At 37.0% G+C, this 17,696-nt stretch overlaps 1 protein-coding gene across 7 annotated transcripts in view; it reads right to left on the bottom strand.

The window, feature by feature from the left end:
- CCSER2 (coiled-coil serine rich protein 2) overlaps window positions 1-17,696 on the bottom strand; it is a 73,223-nt gene that overhangs the window by 50,705 nt on the left and 4,822 nt on the right. For 4 of the 7 annotated variants that reach the window (XM_059821091.1, XM_059821095.1, XM_059821094.1 and 1 more), the window contains exons 2-3: window positions 6,773-8,249; window positions 5,642-5,844 (exon numbers count right to left, since the gene is read on the bottom strand). In XM_059821091.1, coding sequence (XP_059677074.1) covers window positions 5,642-5,844; window positions 6,773-8,210 — 1,641 coding nt within the window. In that variant the 5' untranslated portion in view covers window positions 8,211-8,249. The remainder of the gene's footprint in view (window positions 1-5,641; window positions 5,845-6,772; window positions 8,250-17,696) is intronic. The other 3 variants (XM_059821093.1, XM_059821097.1, XM_059821096.1) reach the window with 1 other exon arrangement.

Below are 17,696 nucleotides of genomic sequence, written 5' to 3'. Positions count from 1 at the left end.
TCTTTCACATGGACATCCTAAGCAAAAATGGCAGCTTACCAAGATTTCCAAGAAATGCTTTTATTTCACAAGTGAAAATCAGATGTTGTGTTTACCATTTTCTAGTATGCATCAGTAAAAGCTAAAGTCTCATAGACTCCAATGTCTCTTGCCTACAAACCCAGAAGTCAGGCTTTCAGGTAAAGGAGTGTGAAGGACCAGTGAATTATTCAATCTGTCCCACAAGACATGATTTCTTTGGTGAAGAATGCAACAGATGAAAATTCTCTGAGCAAAACAGAAAATATAGAACTCTGCACTGCCATTCCACATCAGTGATGCTATGTGCTATACAGCTCTGTCCATAAAAATGGTCTCCAGTGTGCTGGGCACAGAGGGAAATGTAGAAGGAGGTACAATACAAATTGCAAAGTATCTGACACCCTCTGGGTTTGCTCTTAGCCACTTCCCAGGAGGTCCACCGATACGTTTTTGTTTTCTGCAGTGTGTCCACACCCAATTAGACAGATATGCCACTGAGAATTTCCATTATTACCCATACAGATCTACATGTCAGCATCAGATGATTTCTGAAGTGCCTTTACCATTGGTTTGTTTGAATACTTTCTAGGTAATAGGTAGATAAAATTACCTTCCCCTACATTGGTACTACATTCTCACAGAAAGTGTCATTACTCTGACATACTAACGAATTTTAATATCGATTCACATACCCATAGGGAGAGATTGCCCAGTTTCCTCCTCTGTGGTCCAGTTATGTTGTAACAGTGGCCAGATAAACTTGGCAGCAGCAAGAAAGACTAAAACGTCTGGGGTTTCACAGGCTTGTTAGGCAGCATCTTCAGGTGCCAAAAAAGGACCAGCTACTTCAAAATCCAAATTACTCCAATATAGGTATGATAAGATTCCCCAAGATTAGGGCCATTATACTTAAATATTGTTATACCACAAGAATAATGCCACCTCCTTCCTTTCAACCTCACTCCTGCACTGAAGTACTGGGCATCTGGATACACATAGCAGAAATTTTGAAGTCTGCAATTAGTTCTCACTGTACCAACTTCTCTAACAAATAAATAAATAAAAAAGCCCAACCACAAACAAAGTTCGAAGTGTGTACTTGTTAATGTCAGAATGAATTCAAGTCAGAATGGCACTGGCCAAGGGGAAACTATCCTTTGGTTTCAGGCACAGAACAAATTCCAACCCTTCTTAAGGAAGTGCCCAACTGAAGTACACAAACTACTTTGAGGAAGCATCATAGGACCATACAATGCAACTAACTCTCTGTATTAGTTTAACCTTTTGTTAGCAATAAGACATGTACTCTAACAAAGGAGGAAATGCAATTAGTCAACGCTGTTAATCTGAGTACAGACTGTCAAAAAAAAAATACACGTGTCTTTAATGCTGTCCTCTGCTTTGAGAAAGATCTTTATTGTTCTTTGCTGAACCACATTAAGATTTTTGAGACAAAGATTTTAATCTGTTTCAGAAAGTTTTAGGTACAGTCTGGATAAGACTAGAACTGCCAATGAGGACTGTAGTCCAAGTTCCCATTCCAAGAAATACAAAGAAAAAAAAAAAAAATCACGTTTCCTGCACTCTCCAGACCTAAGCAGCTATTTCAAAGATCATTGTGGAAATCAGACATTCAGTCCTTCAGATGTGCAACTACCAGACTCCTATCAAGGGAATGCTAACCCTCTCCGCTGCTAACTGAATAGGCACAAGCAAGCAAAAATACCAACACAATCTCTCCCTCCAATGTAACAGAATTTATCTATAGGAACTAAGAACTCCTAAAAATCTTGGTTTCAGCTTGTAATTTGTGAAGTTTTTTTTGTTTAATGAAAACAGTTACACTACAATCATGAGCACAATTCAAACCTAGAGACACAGCAAATGTGTAGATCCGCATTAAGGTTTGTTGTTTGGTTTTGTGGTTGGGGTTTTTTCCCCTTCTTTTTGTAATCTAACTCATAATTTTGCTTGCAAGGCTTTTTTGTTTTTAAATAATTGTAATCTAACATTCATTTATAACTGCTCACTCAGTGGCAGTGAAATGAAGAGACATTTTAATTATAACCCTTAACTTGGTCCCTGACCTAAAGCTAGCTAGCAATGGAACTGATGAAAGCCTGTATCAAAAAACCCCACCAAAACAAACAAAAAACCACAAACAAAACACAGCACAAGCTGTACCTCATGTTATTGAGCAGCTTTCTGCCATGAAACAGTAAAGCAGCTAGGTGTTAAAGTAAGTAACTGAAACACAACATGAGCAAACAGTACAGCTAAATGTTAAATGAGAATACATATAGACAAATATTGTCTATGTTACTAATTTACAGAGCCATCACAACTGCTCTGCTAAGCATTAATCTTCTCACACAGAACTGAGCAGAAATAGCATGAGTGATTTGGTGCTTAGCAGCAAAGACCAATTGTTGAAAGGAATATAAGGAATACCAATGAAATGAATGCTTAAAAACTTGAAGGGAGTTCAATTCTTAGAATGTTAACCAACTGATTTGTCACCTTCAAAACTGGAAATGAAACAAAAGTAGGGATAGTAGAATAAATTATTTTTTGTTACACAATTAGAGAATAAAAACATTTTCATCCTGACAAGGTCTCAAAAAAAAAAAAAAAAGCATGTCCTACTTAGCTTTAAGTCCCCATGGCATCATCTTACGAGAGGTTATTTAGATTTGTGTAACTTTTAAACCTCCAACGCTGGATTGCACGTTTTCTCCATAGCTGTTGGCTCAGTTAGTGAAGAATAGAAGGGCTGTCCTAAAAGAGGCCAAATTCATTTATTTTTTTCCCCTATGTCCTTAAAACCAAGCTCTACTATGACTCGCAAAGATATCTGCTTTTCTTCTCCCAAAACAGGAACAAAAAGATTGAATAGTCAGCAAGCTCCTTCCATTGTCTTCCTATTCTGGTTGCCATTCCGGAAGCCTAGTTAAAATTCCTTCTGCACAAGTTGCCTTTTCGAATATGATCAAAACACTTGTAATGTAAGATTACCCAACAAGAGCTGCACAGCCATCTATAGAAAAGTTTAGGAAAAGCATTTAATATTTGTTGATACTAAGGCTGATATAGCTTAAAAGACTAACAATACAACAAGAGGATGTAAAAGTGCACTAAACACTACCAATTACTCACCATCTCATTACCTGAATTCAGCTACATTGCTTCTACTCACCCCAGCCTGATACCACAGAAACTCCAGAACCAACTATCTGCTTTGGAGTTTTCCCTGGAAATATAAATTCCATGGGGCAGTCAGGCTGGCACTAGCTCAAGCACTCAAAATTTTTAAATCTGACACTTATCAATTGGATTTTGACACACAGATATTAACTGCTTTTACCCTCACCACACTAGAGGACAGAAATGGCATAATTTGATCACGTATCTCCCAGCAATCAAAACATATGGTGTGCTGACTAATCACAATAATTGTTCTCAACGCCTTCAGTACTATTTTTTTTAACTTGTCTTTATACTCATTGCCTCCAGAGAAAAGGAAAAAACATGACTGAAAGTTTACATTAACCTTCCCAAGAACATAATTCTTCAGAAATAACGAAGAACTGTATCCAAAATTCTTCTGCATCTTCAGATTAAAAATGATCAGTGGTTAATCTTTAGGCTAAAGAAATCAAATATCTCACGCTTCCTACCAAAACCAACATGCACAGGGGGGAAAAAAATCCCCAAACAAAAAGAACACCACTAAAAGGCAATTCAACAAACATTTCAGAACTACAATTTCCCCTCAAAAACCAAGCTGACTGAAAATACATTTCTGCCTTGTAAAAATAAAAGATGTATTATTTATGTTTCTCTCATTTAAGATAAAAATTCACAGATTCTGGAACAGCACTAACAGGATAAAAATCAAAATGGGTGGAAGACAGACATGACTTTCTAGATTCAACAGTAAGTCTTACAGCCTCCACCATTCTCCACTTCCTCAAAACCTAGTAAGTTCATTCTTCCATTTTTAAGTCCTCTCTAAATGCTTTTTATTTTCAGAATGGAAGAAATAAACCAAAGTTTATTCTTCTTAATCTTCTAATGTACCTCTGCTCCACAAGACTTACAACGGCTTCTGTCAGTCGGAACACTGATTGACTATCAATTCATACACATGCACAAAGAAATACGTAGAGGTCAGATGCATCAAAAACCTAGATATATGGTCCAAAAGCATGGGAAAGTAGTGTCTTTCATTTGCTTGATAAATTACACTGTATGTCTCAAAAATACCTATACTTAAAATTTATGAAGGACAAAGTTTAAAAACTTTCTTTTTTTCCTGGCATGTGCATGGATGTGTCTAGAGAAAAGGGTGTTCATTTTTGCAGTGGCCTACATTAAACTTTTTTGTCCCCTATAAACATCAATAAAACTACAAAGCTCATACTGGAAAAGTCTCAAACTGCTTTTCCAAGCTGGCCACAACTACCACGAAAAGTTAATAACCATTTCTAAACTCCTTTAAGCTCTACATCCCAACATCATAATTTAAAACAGAAAGCAAACAATACCACAAGCAGCTGAAAATATATCAGGAGTTTGTATGTAGCTACACATAAAAATATTATTACATAGCTATACCCAATTTTCAGGAGCAACCTCTGCTGTTCTGCCCTTGGGCTAGAGCAGACAACCCTAATAAAATTACAAATCAAAGTCTGATTAGGTGCCACAAACCCTGTCCAAGTCCGAAACTGGTATCTACATTACTAAATTGGCAGTGGTGACACAGTATCTAACATGCCTGAAACACAACGCTTCGATTATACCAAATTCTTTTTGTTAGAAGTTCTGATTGTTAGTATGACATTAATAAAATCTGAGTTGCTTAATTCAAAAGACTGTTTGGATAAAGAAGTATGAACAGCGAAAAGGGATGGAGGACACACAGACAGTATTTTCCTCAGGCCCACCAAAATCCCAAAGTTGGCTCCCTGAACTCAGCTGGAGGGTCACAGCTCTGCTACAACTCTCCATCCATTCTTTAGATTGAATGATTTTTCTTGCAGATCATTTTTAAGTTCAGCAATAAGAAAAAAGGTTGTTATGCACCTTGTGTATTGCATTTGAGACATACAAACAGTCCTGCTACAGTGAGCTACAGTCAGGTATCTACCTTAAAGATTCTGTGCTTGAACACACTGAGAAATCAAAATAACCTTCAGTTCAAAAGGGTCTTATACATATACCGTAGAGAAACAAGACAATGGAAGAAGTCAGATAGGCAATAGCTATGTTCTTGCTCTTTCACTCTTAGGTTTACAGATTGGTAGGAGATATTTAACCTATCATTTGCAGAAACTAATTCCTTTATTCTTTCTGAGCACTACGTTGAGATTGCATAAGTAAGGACTGTTCTGTCCTAACTTGAGAATAAGAAAAAAAAAAGTATGTGAACAGCCTAATCAAGGTCACCTGTCAAGAAACAGGAGTTCCTGAACAAGTTTCAAAAAGCTGTCAACTACAGAGGAAAGAAGAAACAATTATCAAGTAAAAAATACATTATTTCTGTTTTTAAAATATACTTAATAAGGAATAAACTCAAACCACTATAAATATGAAAGTTATGCATATGAATACATACTATGCTGTTCATTTCTGAAGATTCGTAACTTCCACATGGATGGACACTTCCAATAGGTTCCAACCCTTCTTCGTCCCACATATATGTGCCATCAGAGCTGTCAGATGGAGAAAGCTCAAAAGAGGACCCAGCTCTGTAATTCATCTCTGGGGAAACCACATTCTCAGCAGTACGCTTTGTGCTTTCACTGTTGTCATCCACTGCTTAAAGAAAACCGGAATAGTCAAGATTCCAAAAACAATCCAATATGCCAAAAATAATAATTAAGATGTGTATTATTGGTGCATTAACTTTTCTGAAACTGTACTGTAACAGAAATATCTGAAAGCATTTTACAGTATTGTTCACTCATCCTAGAGCGGAAAAAAGCTCAAGCTGGTTTGGTAGCTATAACTAAGTATCCTTCCAACCTACATCTTTGCTAGCCTTTTACACTGCACTAATTCACTCGTCATGAAAGCTACTTTCTAGAATTCTATATCTTTTTAACATATCAGAAGGTGGGTCCAAAAGTAGATCCTTTGGATCCAATCTTTCAACTACAACTTCTCTCAAAACAAGTGCATACTATGAGAAGCCCATCAGAGACTTGAAAACGTGGCTTTTAAAAACATCTTCTGTCTCTTCCACTAGTTTTTGAAAAATTAATATAGCATGCCTCTGGAAAACAAAAAACCCACAAAAAAAACAGTGACATTCATATTTATAATTTATCTGATTTAGACACCCTACACTTATTCCCACTACTTAGGACTGGTTACAGCTGTTCTCTGCCTACAGAGGCATGGTGGGGGTGTGTGCACAGGGAAAGAAATTTTCTTGAAATATCACCAGTCCAGAGAAATGAATGGCAAAGCAAGGATATGAGGAATCCCACAACCCTACCACACACGTGGTTAAAGAAGGTATCATTCATTCTTATCCCAAAGAAAAAGAGCTCTTCATTCATGCCTGGGAAATATAATGATCATGCAGAAAAAACACTGTAAGAAAATAAATGGGCCAGCATAGATCCAAGTTCCATTCTTGGACAATCCACAAGCAATGGGTAATTATATAAAACAACTTAATTACAGTTACAGAATCTTGATTTAGTACCTAAAATTTCAAACAGAACATAAAAGTATTTACCAGACACGTTTATATCAAGCCAGTCATCAGCATTACAGCAAGATCCTCCACTGTCCTTGAGAGAAGTGAAGGGCTCGATGGATGTTATGTTCCCATGCTCCAACTCTTGAAGACAGCTCTCCTTTTGCTGTATTTGTATAGTTCTGTTTGGGTCTTCTATATCTATGAAATCATCACTGAAGTCTTCACTCAAATCATTTTTTTCAGAGGATGACAAAGAAGATATAGATATTTCATCTCCATCATCACTCATACACATGACTTTTGACCCATGTTTTCCCATACTTTCATGTAGGCCCTCATCAGATTCTGTTCTTTGAGCATTGCTCTCTATAATACTGTTTTTCTCAATTGCTCTATTAATATTCGTTGAAATTTCAGAATTCTCCACAATGTATGTGTCAGGAGTTGTATTTTTGCTGCCATCCACAACGGTATTTCCAGCAAATCGTTGCCTGGTGGGCTTCAGCAGAGAAGGCCGACTTAATCTGTATCCAAAAGAAGGTGCTGACCCAGATCCATTTGACAGTGGGGGCTTCTTTGAACAAGGAGCAGACATACCAGAGTAGGGCCTGGTAAATCCATACTTCATAGGTTCATTTCCATTGGGTACATCCAACTGACGTGCACTTCTTGACAACAAAGTCGACCTCTGAGATGTCCTGGCAGCTAGATTTTGACTATGATAAGGCCTTGTAAGATCCACAGCTTTATTAAAGGAATGTGACCTGGTTAAAGATGCAGTGGGAAGGAAAGAATTCTGAATGGAATGTGAAAAACTTTGTGATCTTACCATTTTTTCACAGGAAAAAGCCTTGCTATTGTCTGTAGATTGTGCCAGGCTTTCTCCTGAACTTGTCCTTGTGGCACTGGAATTAGCTCTAGGTCTCTGCAAACCTACCACCGGCCTATTTCCATAAAATCCATTTAAATGTGATTTTGGAGCACTGAGTCCAGGATATGAGGTCCTTCCTGACAGGGTACCTTTGGCGAATTTTGCTGAACTAGAGAGTCCAGGCAAAGACTTTGGGTTTAATTCCTCAGCAGAAGATACAAACATACTGGTTTGCTTTGCTGCTTTTGATGCAGCCGAAGCAGTACTGTTCAAACCCACCCTGAGCACATCATTACCCAATGCTCCTTGAGATTGAGAATACTTATCAGAATCAACTAATTTTTCATTACAGTTATGTTTAGAGTTGGTCTCTCTCCCATTTTGATTATGAAGTTGATATTTATTTGAATTTTTCCAGTTGAAAGAAAAGGAAGACATGCGAACAGTGCCATTGTGCTTGCCAAAATTTTTTCCACCATTACTCCCTGCTAAACTAACAGCCGTCCCATTTGGCGTAGGTTGCAAGACACTTCCTAAAGTTTTCGTTCCATATTTCGGTAGCCTGGAAACCAAGGATGTCCTGATTTGATTTTTTTCTTCCATGAGCTATTGGGTACATTGGTCCTTAAAGGGTGCTTGAATCTAAGGAAAAGAAAAAAAAAAATATTAGACCTGAATCAACCACACATTAAGCAACATAGTTTTATAAACATTTGCATCTGTATGTTTACTACATTCCTGTGCCTAACTATGCCATGGTGATACAAAGTAACCCACACAAATTTTGTGAACTCCAGAGAAATACCTGTCACCCGCAGTTATTTGGCAGTAGTATATTATTCAGGTCACACCTCTCTCCCCCAACTTTTGTTCTCTAAATAAACTGCATTTTTTTCTTTCCTTTTTAAACCTATAAAATAAGCTTTACAAAGGGGTTTTTTTTTTCCCCATTTACCTATTTTGAGCAGCAAACATTTTTTCAACTGTGTAACAATTATTAAATTACATATTAAGACTTCAGATTTAAAAAACCCCACAAATTGAACATGACAAACCTGTAGTCAGCAAGGTAAAACTGCAAAAGTTATAATGTAAAATCTGACTAAAAGCCAATTTTTTTCAAAATTTTTTTTCAGTTTCCCCAATTTCTATATTATAAGATACAAAATAATCATTCATCATCCACCTTCACCACAGCATTTTTTTTCATTATCTCATTGATATTCAAGATGAAAATTCCTAGCTATTTTTTCCTCTTTGTATGGAAACTGTAGTTTATTTTGGTCATCTTATAAATATGACTTGAGGTACAGGGCAACAGTTGCATACGGTATTCAAGTTAACGAATGTCTTAGCAAAGATCTGTGTTTGCAAGTGAATGCAAAAGTTTTACTTCCATGCAGCGATACATGAACACATAACCCTAATTACAAAACTAGGAGATAAAAAGGTAACTATAGCATTCACGCATTCCCTTGTATCTTGAATTTTGCTCCTGTCCCCCTGATTTGGAATACAGGGACTCCACTACAGTCTGTATTAAAGATTTGTTGTATCTCAACTTATAGCCATGTCATTTTGGTCTATTTTATATCACGCTTTTATTTTATAAAACCATTATCTGCTTTACAGACATATCTTTGCCTCAAAATTTTTTTCCTTGAGAATTCCTATCTCCTTACTCTGATATAATGCTTTTTGTTTCTTCCACACTCATCCACATAGCCATCCTACTATTTGTACAACTAACTGTCTGTATCACCCTTTTGTACAGCATTTAGTCTGTTGTTTTTCCTGACTATACAATATGAACAACTTGTCTAAATGCTATTATTGAAGACTTGCAAATCAGACAATAAGGCCTTGAGAAGTCTCCAAGCTTCAATGTTGCATCTTAAGACAAGGTTTACTCTTGTGTTAAACTCTGTATTTGCAAGATCAGGTTTCTGTTTTTTCAAGACAGTTGTAAAAGGCTATCTTGCTTTTGCTAGCCTGGATTTTATGTTTTCGTCAGTTCCACCTGCTGGTCTTACAACTGTGTAAAGACACAGAATTTCAGTCTTTCATATGTTATTCCCTGAAACTATTATCCATGTTTCTCTTTTCACAGACCTACACACAGCTGGCAGGACTGAAAAAAACCATGAAAAATTTTAAGCCATGGCCATCATGATGAGAATTAACACACAGCAACTAACTTTATACTTATTCAAGGTACAGAAAATATCTTGTGTAACCACAGCAAGCATTACCTTTAAGTGAGTCACTTCAAGTTGCAAGACCTCACTAAGAAACGCTTCAGATAATATCAGTGACATTAAATTCATGCAAACTGAAGTACCCTTAGGATTTTGTAAATAAATAGGATGCCCCAGAGCTGTATTTCTGGAAGTAAATCTACATTAAGAAGATACAAAGAGAAACATACTCGGAGACATGGCTTTCTAGGGACTCCTAACCTAATGAAAATATCAGAACCCACATCCTACAGCTGGTAGAGCATATTTCTATTTAGAAACACACAAATCCAGAGTTTTCAAATACTATGTGAATTCTTGCACACCAGAGACATAACCCTCACCTAGGCATACAAAGATGCGCACAAGTATTTCCCCCCAGCAACAGCAAACCATCTAACTCATTACACATAATATGTGCCTATATGTGGATTTAGGTGTCTAACGTTAGGCTTACCTCAAAAACACTATGACCAACATCACCTACTAAGAAAACCATTCACAGCGTCTCATTCATGTATCTGTACCCATAAAAAAGAAACTTGCCTACAGTGTACCTATATACCTAGGAAATGAAAAAATCGTTATGCTTTAATATCAAATGTCAACCTCAAAGATACTTACTTTATGTCTAATATATACAGTAAAGGCAATAGAGTACACTTTTTTTAAACAACTCCATGCATAAAAAATGGCCTTTAACATCATGATGTATTCATTGACAGCAAGCATCACACTGCAGATGCATCAAAAAATATCCCAACTCTAACAAAAAGGCTCAAGTCTCAAAGAAATCTTCCAAATTAAAAAAGTTAAATTAAAAAGCTGCTAATCTAACTTTCATGCTTTATGGACAATTCCCTTTTTGCATCTGTCTACCATCTCGTAGGTGACTGCAAAATTTAAATGAGGCCATTTAATAAGATTACTTTAATCCTCCACCAAGTGCTGCAAATTGAACTTGAAAATATGACCTTTCAGTTCTCTAGGAAGGGTGCTTGCTCATTTATCCTTAATTAGGGAAAGACAAAATATTATCTTTAAGAAAACTGTACAGATTGCTTAAAACACTTTGATAATTAAATTAAAAGACTGCCTGATTAAAACACTTCGATAATTAAATTAAAAGACTGCCTATAAGCAATACTCGCCTGTGTTTTGTTAGCTACATAACTGTAACTACTGTGTTACCTTTTCAATTTTAGGTTGCACTTGTTTGGTTGAAATACGATGCCATCAATAAAACCTCAAACTTAGTATAATATTCGGCAGATGTTACTTTTCCCAGAAAATGGAAAATTTTCTCATGAAGTTCTCTTAAACATCCTCAATCTTGACAAATATTTACTACTAGAAATTACATCACCCTAAAAATGAAATTCCCTTATCAAGAAGCATAGTCCTGCAAGTTATAGTATGATTTCTGCATCCCATGAAACTCAGATTCAATACAATTTAAGTCATATTCTGCTGTATTATAAAGAACTTCAAAGTATTTTTAGACTTCTGCAATCTAGGGATTTTTTAAAACAGACATTTGGGCAAATTAGCCTTACATGCTTTGCCTTGGGAAATATATTATCTAGTGCACACAAGCCTAATCGGGAATTAAACTAATTATAAAGAGCCTAGCCTTACATAACGATCCAGGGAAAAGGAATTAAAATTTACAAACCCTCTCTGAAGTATAATCTGAATTAACTGAAAAGCTGCTACATCCTACCTTCAAGGATATTCAAGATCCTGGTGATAAGCAAAATGATAATCATTCTCACTCTCCTTTGTGCTTCCTGTATAGGATTATTTACACCATGACAAGATCCTCCGATGTTACTTTCAACTAGCAAACACAACATTCACTTTTACTTAGTTCTCAGTCTGTTTCAATAATACCAGGAAGCCAGTTGCCCATATATTAGCTTCTCAGCAAGGTTTGGTTTTGCATCTGAGACTCCGCCTTACATGTTTTGGAATTATTATTACAGCAGAAGACTGCTTAAGGTTCATACATTTCAATGTTTGGGCACCTTTAAAATATCGTGATCCCTATCACCCATGTCATCAGAGAGCTAATAGCATTTTCAAGTTCCAGACAGATTACTACGAGTGGGACCAAATTCCCCTCCTATTGTCATAGCAGTGTGGAATAAACAGCTGCCAGATGAAACACATCTGACAGACTGGTGACAGAGGAGAGCAATTCTGCAGAACTATTGCTATGACAACAGTTTCAGATGTATGTTTCATTCTTCTCAATTTTAAGAGCGCCTAAATAAGAAAGATAAATACTGAGTAGCCAACTTAAGATGTTTTTCTTAGAGCCACTTCCTTCACAGTGTGAAGAATTTTTTTCTTAAGGCAGAGATAAATGTAAGTTTGTGTAACACGACTGTGCTAGAAAACCAACAGTCAACACTTCCTCACTGCTTCTGGATAACAAAAAAGGTCCCTTCCTGTAGGTCTGTAAGAAGCTGGCAGCTACAGCAGTACACAAGCTTCCTTACCTACCCAGAAACTTTATGTCCATTGGTGTTTGTACATGAAGTTTAATGACCACGTGTGCCAAGCCAGACCTTATACTCCTGTTATTTGCCTTCCACAGAAGGCCTAAGGATTAAGATACTATCTAATTCTACTTGTCTAGCTCAGTGACAGGTGATCTGAACCAGCAGCTTACCAACATTCATGCATATTTATCTTGCCAACTTAACAGTGCTAGAATTTCCAGGGACCTTCATTCTTTCTCCTAGAAAACAAAAGCACCTTTCTAGTACACGAACAGCATGGACAGGAAGATGAGAACATTCCTCCTGTGGTAACCTAAATTACCTCCTCTAGTGAAAAGCTTACTTGGCCACATCATTACATTAGGGGAGAGAAAAGAACTGTTAACTACTGCCCAAGCAGGGCAGAAAATGAGTGAAGCATACCCTTGGGAACTGAATAGCAAATGGCAGGCAATGAACAGATGGCTTGAGGCAGGAACAATCTACTACCTTAAGTAACAATTATATCCTGTTCTCTGCACCACACTTCTAACAGGAGAAGCCTGCTGAAATCTGAGACACAAGACCAGCTCTTCAAGGTGTTATGGACATGCTTCAAGATAGCAGCTCCTAACTTCCCACTGGTTTTCACTATAACTAAGATACCCTCCACACAAAAAAAGATAAAAGCTTGCCAATTTGAAAAAAGACTGTAGTTTACTTCTAATTATCATCTGCTGAATCTAGATATACCACCTGGCCTTTGTGAAATGCACATGCATTTCAACTCTGTCCACTGTTCATGGCTTATAAAAACCTCTGTACGCTTCAGGGTTTTAAGACCACAGCTTCTCTTTTATTTATTTATTTTTCTATTCAGGACACACAGAATGCAGATCCACTGATACATGGTGAAACTTAAGTATAACTTAAGAACTATTTTTCTTAAAAATGTAATTAAAAACACATTAGGGCAGTTATGTGAAAATACCTTATTTCCACCAGCGTAGGCAGGTACTGAATGACATAAGTGAAAAATCAGGGAGGCCCATGCAACAGATGCAGCAAAAGGCTTCTTTAGCAAGTACTTAGGAACACTGTAGGATGGTAGCATGGTTGCAAGTCACTTTTCAGCTTTAAGAGGACCATGGGAGCTTAACAGAATGAAAGAAACTGGCAGGAGATCTAGCTGTTCTGAGCAGGACAAGCCCTGAGGAATTAAAGATGATGAACACTGAGGAAACTGTGCATGTTGTATGAATTAAGTCAGAATACAACTAGAAATTCTGATGGCTCTGAGACTGAACTTCTGAGCATTTACAACTGTCACATATTCTTTTGTGTTATTTCCCCTGCACAGACTGGCTTCAGCTCGGTTAAAAAAGCCTTCTCTCAACTCCAAGATCCAATAAGATTTATCAGCTCTGCAGTGAAATCCTCCAATTCCTCCTTCCTTCTCCTGTCTTCAGTGCCTCCGAAACACCTCTGTTTTTAAATCAGTTCCCAATGCTTCATGAAGGCATCCATGAATTTTAGTGTCTCTCCCCTTACTGTGTCCAAAATGCATGGTAATTAACACTAGCATCCCTGACAAGTCTGCCTTTTGAAGGTACCATAGTCATAAATTATGGTAAGAAATTCCAAGACACTTAATGCTTATTGTTCTGTTTCTCTAAAATGATTTTGTGATTCTGTGTTCGAAGTTGTGAGATTCTGTTCCCAGATCTCAGAGAGCTTAGAGGTAAGTCCTTTTCTATTCTTCCTCCCTCACACTTAGGCATGCTGATGTTCTACCCACTTGTAAAGTTCAATCTATCAAACACCAAGCAAACCAGTTATCCAAGCTGCTGTTGTGCTGAATTTTATTTACTGTCCGTCAGAATGCACTAGATCAAGGAATATAAAAGCATGATAATGAATAGAGATAAAGGGAGCAGAGAACAAGAAAGACATCCTGAAGAGATTGGGGCTTCTGTATTTCTAACACTGTATCCGTAGTCAATACAGCAAAAGGATATGACATTCCTTGCAGTCTTTAAAAGCATTGTAGTTATTCACCAGAATACAGTTTCTTAATGCTTTGTAAGGCTAAAGGACACAAGCACTTACTGGAGAAAAAGAAATAGGGTACTGCAGCTCTATTTTATAGAAGAAAGCTACCAGAATACTTTCAGATCCAAAAACTCCATTCATATCCCTCAGGGCCACACTCTCAATTCACTCTGCCATTAATTCTATTTATATTGAGTATCAGGCACCTCAAGGAAGAAAAAAAGGGCTAAGTGCTATCTGCCCAGAAATGTACCCTTTGTAATAGTTTGCCCACTAATATGCTTTGCATATTAGTAAAATAGAGACTATGCATTTTAAACCCCAAATTTTTACATCAAACCTTACCAAAATGTTGAAACAAAACAGGATTTGAATTATCATAAAACCCTTAATATCTTATTAAAAAAAGTAATGCAAATTTTAACTTAACATAAAGACCTTTGCTAAGGTTGCTCAAATAGGTAAATTTGCCCTGATTTTTGGCCTTCTTACAACATGACTAATAAGGCAGAGGGCAAAGTCCAGATGCTTAGCCAGCTGCAGCAAGGCAACAGCTTCAAGCCAAAGAAAAGAAGATAGAAGAAGATACTTCGGCATAGGGATATATAAAAAAATAAAAATATATAAATATATATAAAAATATATAAAAATATATAAAAATATTATTTTATATATAATAAAAGAGAATACCAGAGCCTGCAAAAAGGAAGAAACAGACTTGCAATAGAGCGCTTTCACATTCTGGTTAAGTGTTAATACAGGTTATCACAGTTCATTCATAAATGAGACGTGAAATGCAATGACACTTACTTTTTCCTGCGTAAGTGCTGACAGCCTAACTGTTCTCAGGGACAGAGGTCAGCTAGTAAGTAGAATAAAGCATTGCAGAGGCACAACTCCTCTCTGAAGCTGCCAATCCGTCTGATGCATCCTCTTGGAGGAAGTCATCAATTCCCTTCTTCGAAAGATCTACTCTTTTTGGCACAGCAGAGATCAAACATAGATCTATTCTGACTTTGTCAAAATTCTGGAAAATGCCTTTAGTAAGAACTAAAGGTGGCTCAGACACTGACGAACATTGGGTTTTCCTTAAGTTTGCTTTTGTGCGCTCTTCCAATCGGTCATCCAAATGTAGCAGTCGTACTTTGTTAAATCTGAACTAGCAATGCCAACTCTGTACCTGCAGATATAAACACCATGCACTTCCTGCCTAACCAACTCTTCAAAACATGAGATCCAGAACATAGCAAGGCTTTCACTGGAAATCCAGAGGACACAGGGCACAGCTGATAAAAACACTACATTAAGTGTGCTGACCCCATGAACAGCTTTCAAAGCATTGTAAGAGGCAGATGGGATACATTGCAATAAATCAGAAGCAGAAACAATTGACATAATCATGACTGATATACCCAGCTCCAATGCAGAAACACTCTGCTAGAAGAAATTAAATTATGTGGATTACTTCATTTGTTATGTTACACGAGGAACAGCCTTCTGCAAACAGAACAAATTCAACGGATACAACCTTAGTGAGCGAGTCATGTAGACCAAGCTTCTTCAGCAGGGTAGCTTAACAGCTCTTAAACTGCAGAAGATGTATTGTTCTCAAAATCTTTGTTGGTGAAGAGATACAAAAGAGTCTTTATTTGCTTCAATTCTTTGATGACATTATTCAGTTTAAATTGTTACCAAATTTGCAAAGATAATAAACAGAAAGGGGAAAAGGAAACTAGGGAGACATAGACTGTCTGCCTTCCAGATCTAATGCTCAGCAACCTAAAGACAAAGTTGTATGGCTACAGAGAAGAAAAGACCTAAACTATCGTATACAAACAAGCATTATTCCCCTCTCCCTCTCCACCACCCCTCCACCCCCAAAAAAATACTGTTAGCATACAGCACATCTATATCTAGGTCACTCTCTTGTGCTATCTCAACGCTTGCTTGTATTTGGTAAGATTTCTATCTTGGAAAATAATCCATAATTGTGTATATGTATATGTGCATGTACATACATATTTGAAAAACTCTGATCTTTCCCATTTGATGTAGATAGCTGCCTTTCAGAAAAGTTTTAAAGCTGACATCACTGTTTATATCATAAAGGCAAATAAAATTTTATGTTAAGATTGAATAATCCCAAACATCAATTGCAGTCTAGAATCCAAACTTTCTAGAAGTGAAATGGTAGATTTCAATCTCTCCTTTCAAAAATGTGATTATGTCAGCATCAAAGCAACTGACAGTAGAAACAGACCACCGCTTTTGCTGATGGTATTATTCCTTCATGTTGGTAATTTCCATTTTTCTGAATTTATTCTTACAAAACAGATTAATCTGTCTCCGAGTTCAGACATAAAAGCAATGTCATTCTGCAAACAAGTACGAATTACCTGCTATCGCCTGGCAAATATTTCAGTTAAAAATAGAGGGGCCTCCCCTTTCCCTCAGACCTATCCCCTCTCATCGAATGACTCAAAACACACCACTCCAGTCTCTAACTCTACCAGGAGTAAGGGTTCAGTAACAAACTAAAGAGTCAGCTTCCAGTTACTCTTTTCTGCTACTTTAGTAATGCATGTTACCTGGAACAGGATTTTCTTGCTGATAAGAACAGGCAGGCTGGAAGCCAAGTTAAACTTTGAATACAACCGATTGTAAAAGGAAATATCCCTTTTTAGACTGCCACCTTGTCCATTCTATTCCTCTAGTTTGTTTATTCATCCGATGCATCTTCTCCATATAACAACACTGAGCTGTCTTGAGCTAAAACCCTGTTATGGTGGTACAAACAGATATTGTTCAACATATTTTTGTATTGATCAAGCAAAGACTAATGACAGAAACAATACTATCCATCTGAACCACTGCTGAACAGTTTGTCTATGTAGGTATCTTAAGATTAAGAATTCCCATTAGTTTAAATCAGCAATGAGGCTGTGCTCAACACCAACACGTAAGATTTTTCCCCCCCCCCCTCCAGTCACACATGCTCATTCTTTCTACTGCTGCCTGAATACAAATTCTAGTTACAGGTTAAGCTGAATGACAAGCAGAGATAATTGAAGGACACTGCATGTAATTCATAGACTCAGTGGTATGAGATATATTCAGTAAGCCTGAAAAGGTTCGCAGGTGATAACTGAGCAAGACTAGACAAGATGAAGCATTAAGAAGACAGAAGAAAATAGTTCTGGGAATTTCTTTTCTACTTATTGCCAATGCTATTTTAACGTAGTTTTTGTCAGAAGATCACGACCTTGAGACAAGAACATGTCAAACCATTGCTACAGATTTTTAAAAAATCATAT

This window comes from Gavia stellata, chromosome 9 (genome assembly GCF_030936135.1).
Source record: "Gavia stellata isolate bGavSte3 chromosome 9, bGavSte3.hap2, whole genome shotgun sequence".
NCBI classification, from domain to species: Eukaryota; Metazoa; Chordata; class Aves; order Gaviiformes; family Gaviidae; genus Gavia; species Gavia stellata.
The sequence above is the reverse complement of the archived record's forward strand: the minus strand, read 5'-3'. Positions and strand labels throughout refer to the sequence as shown.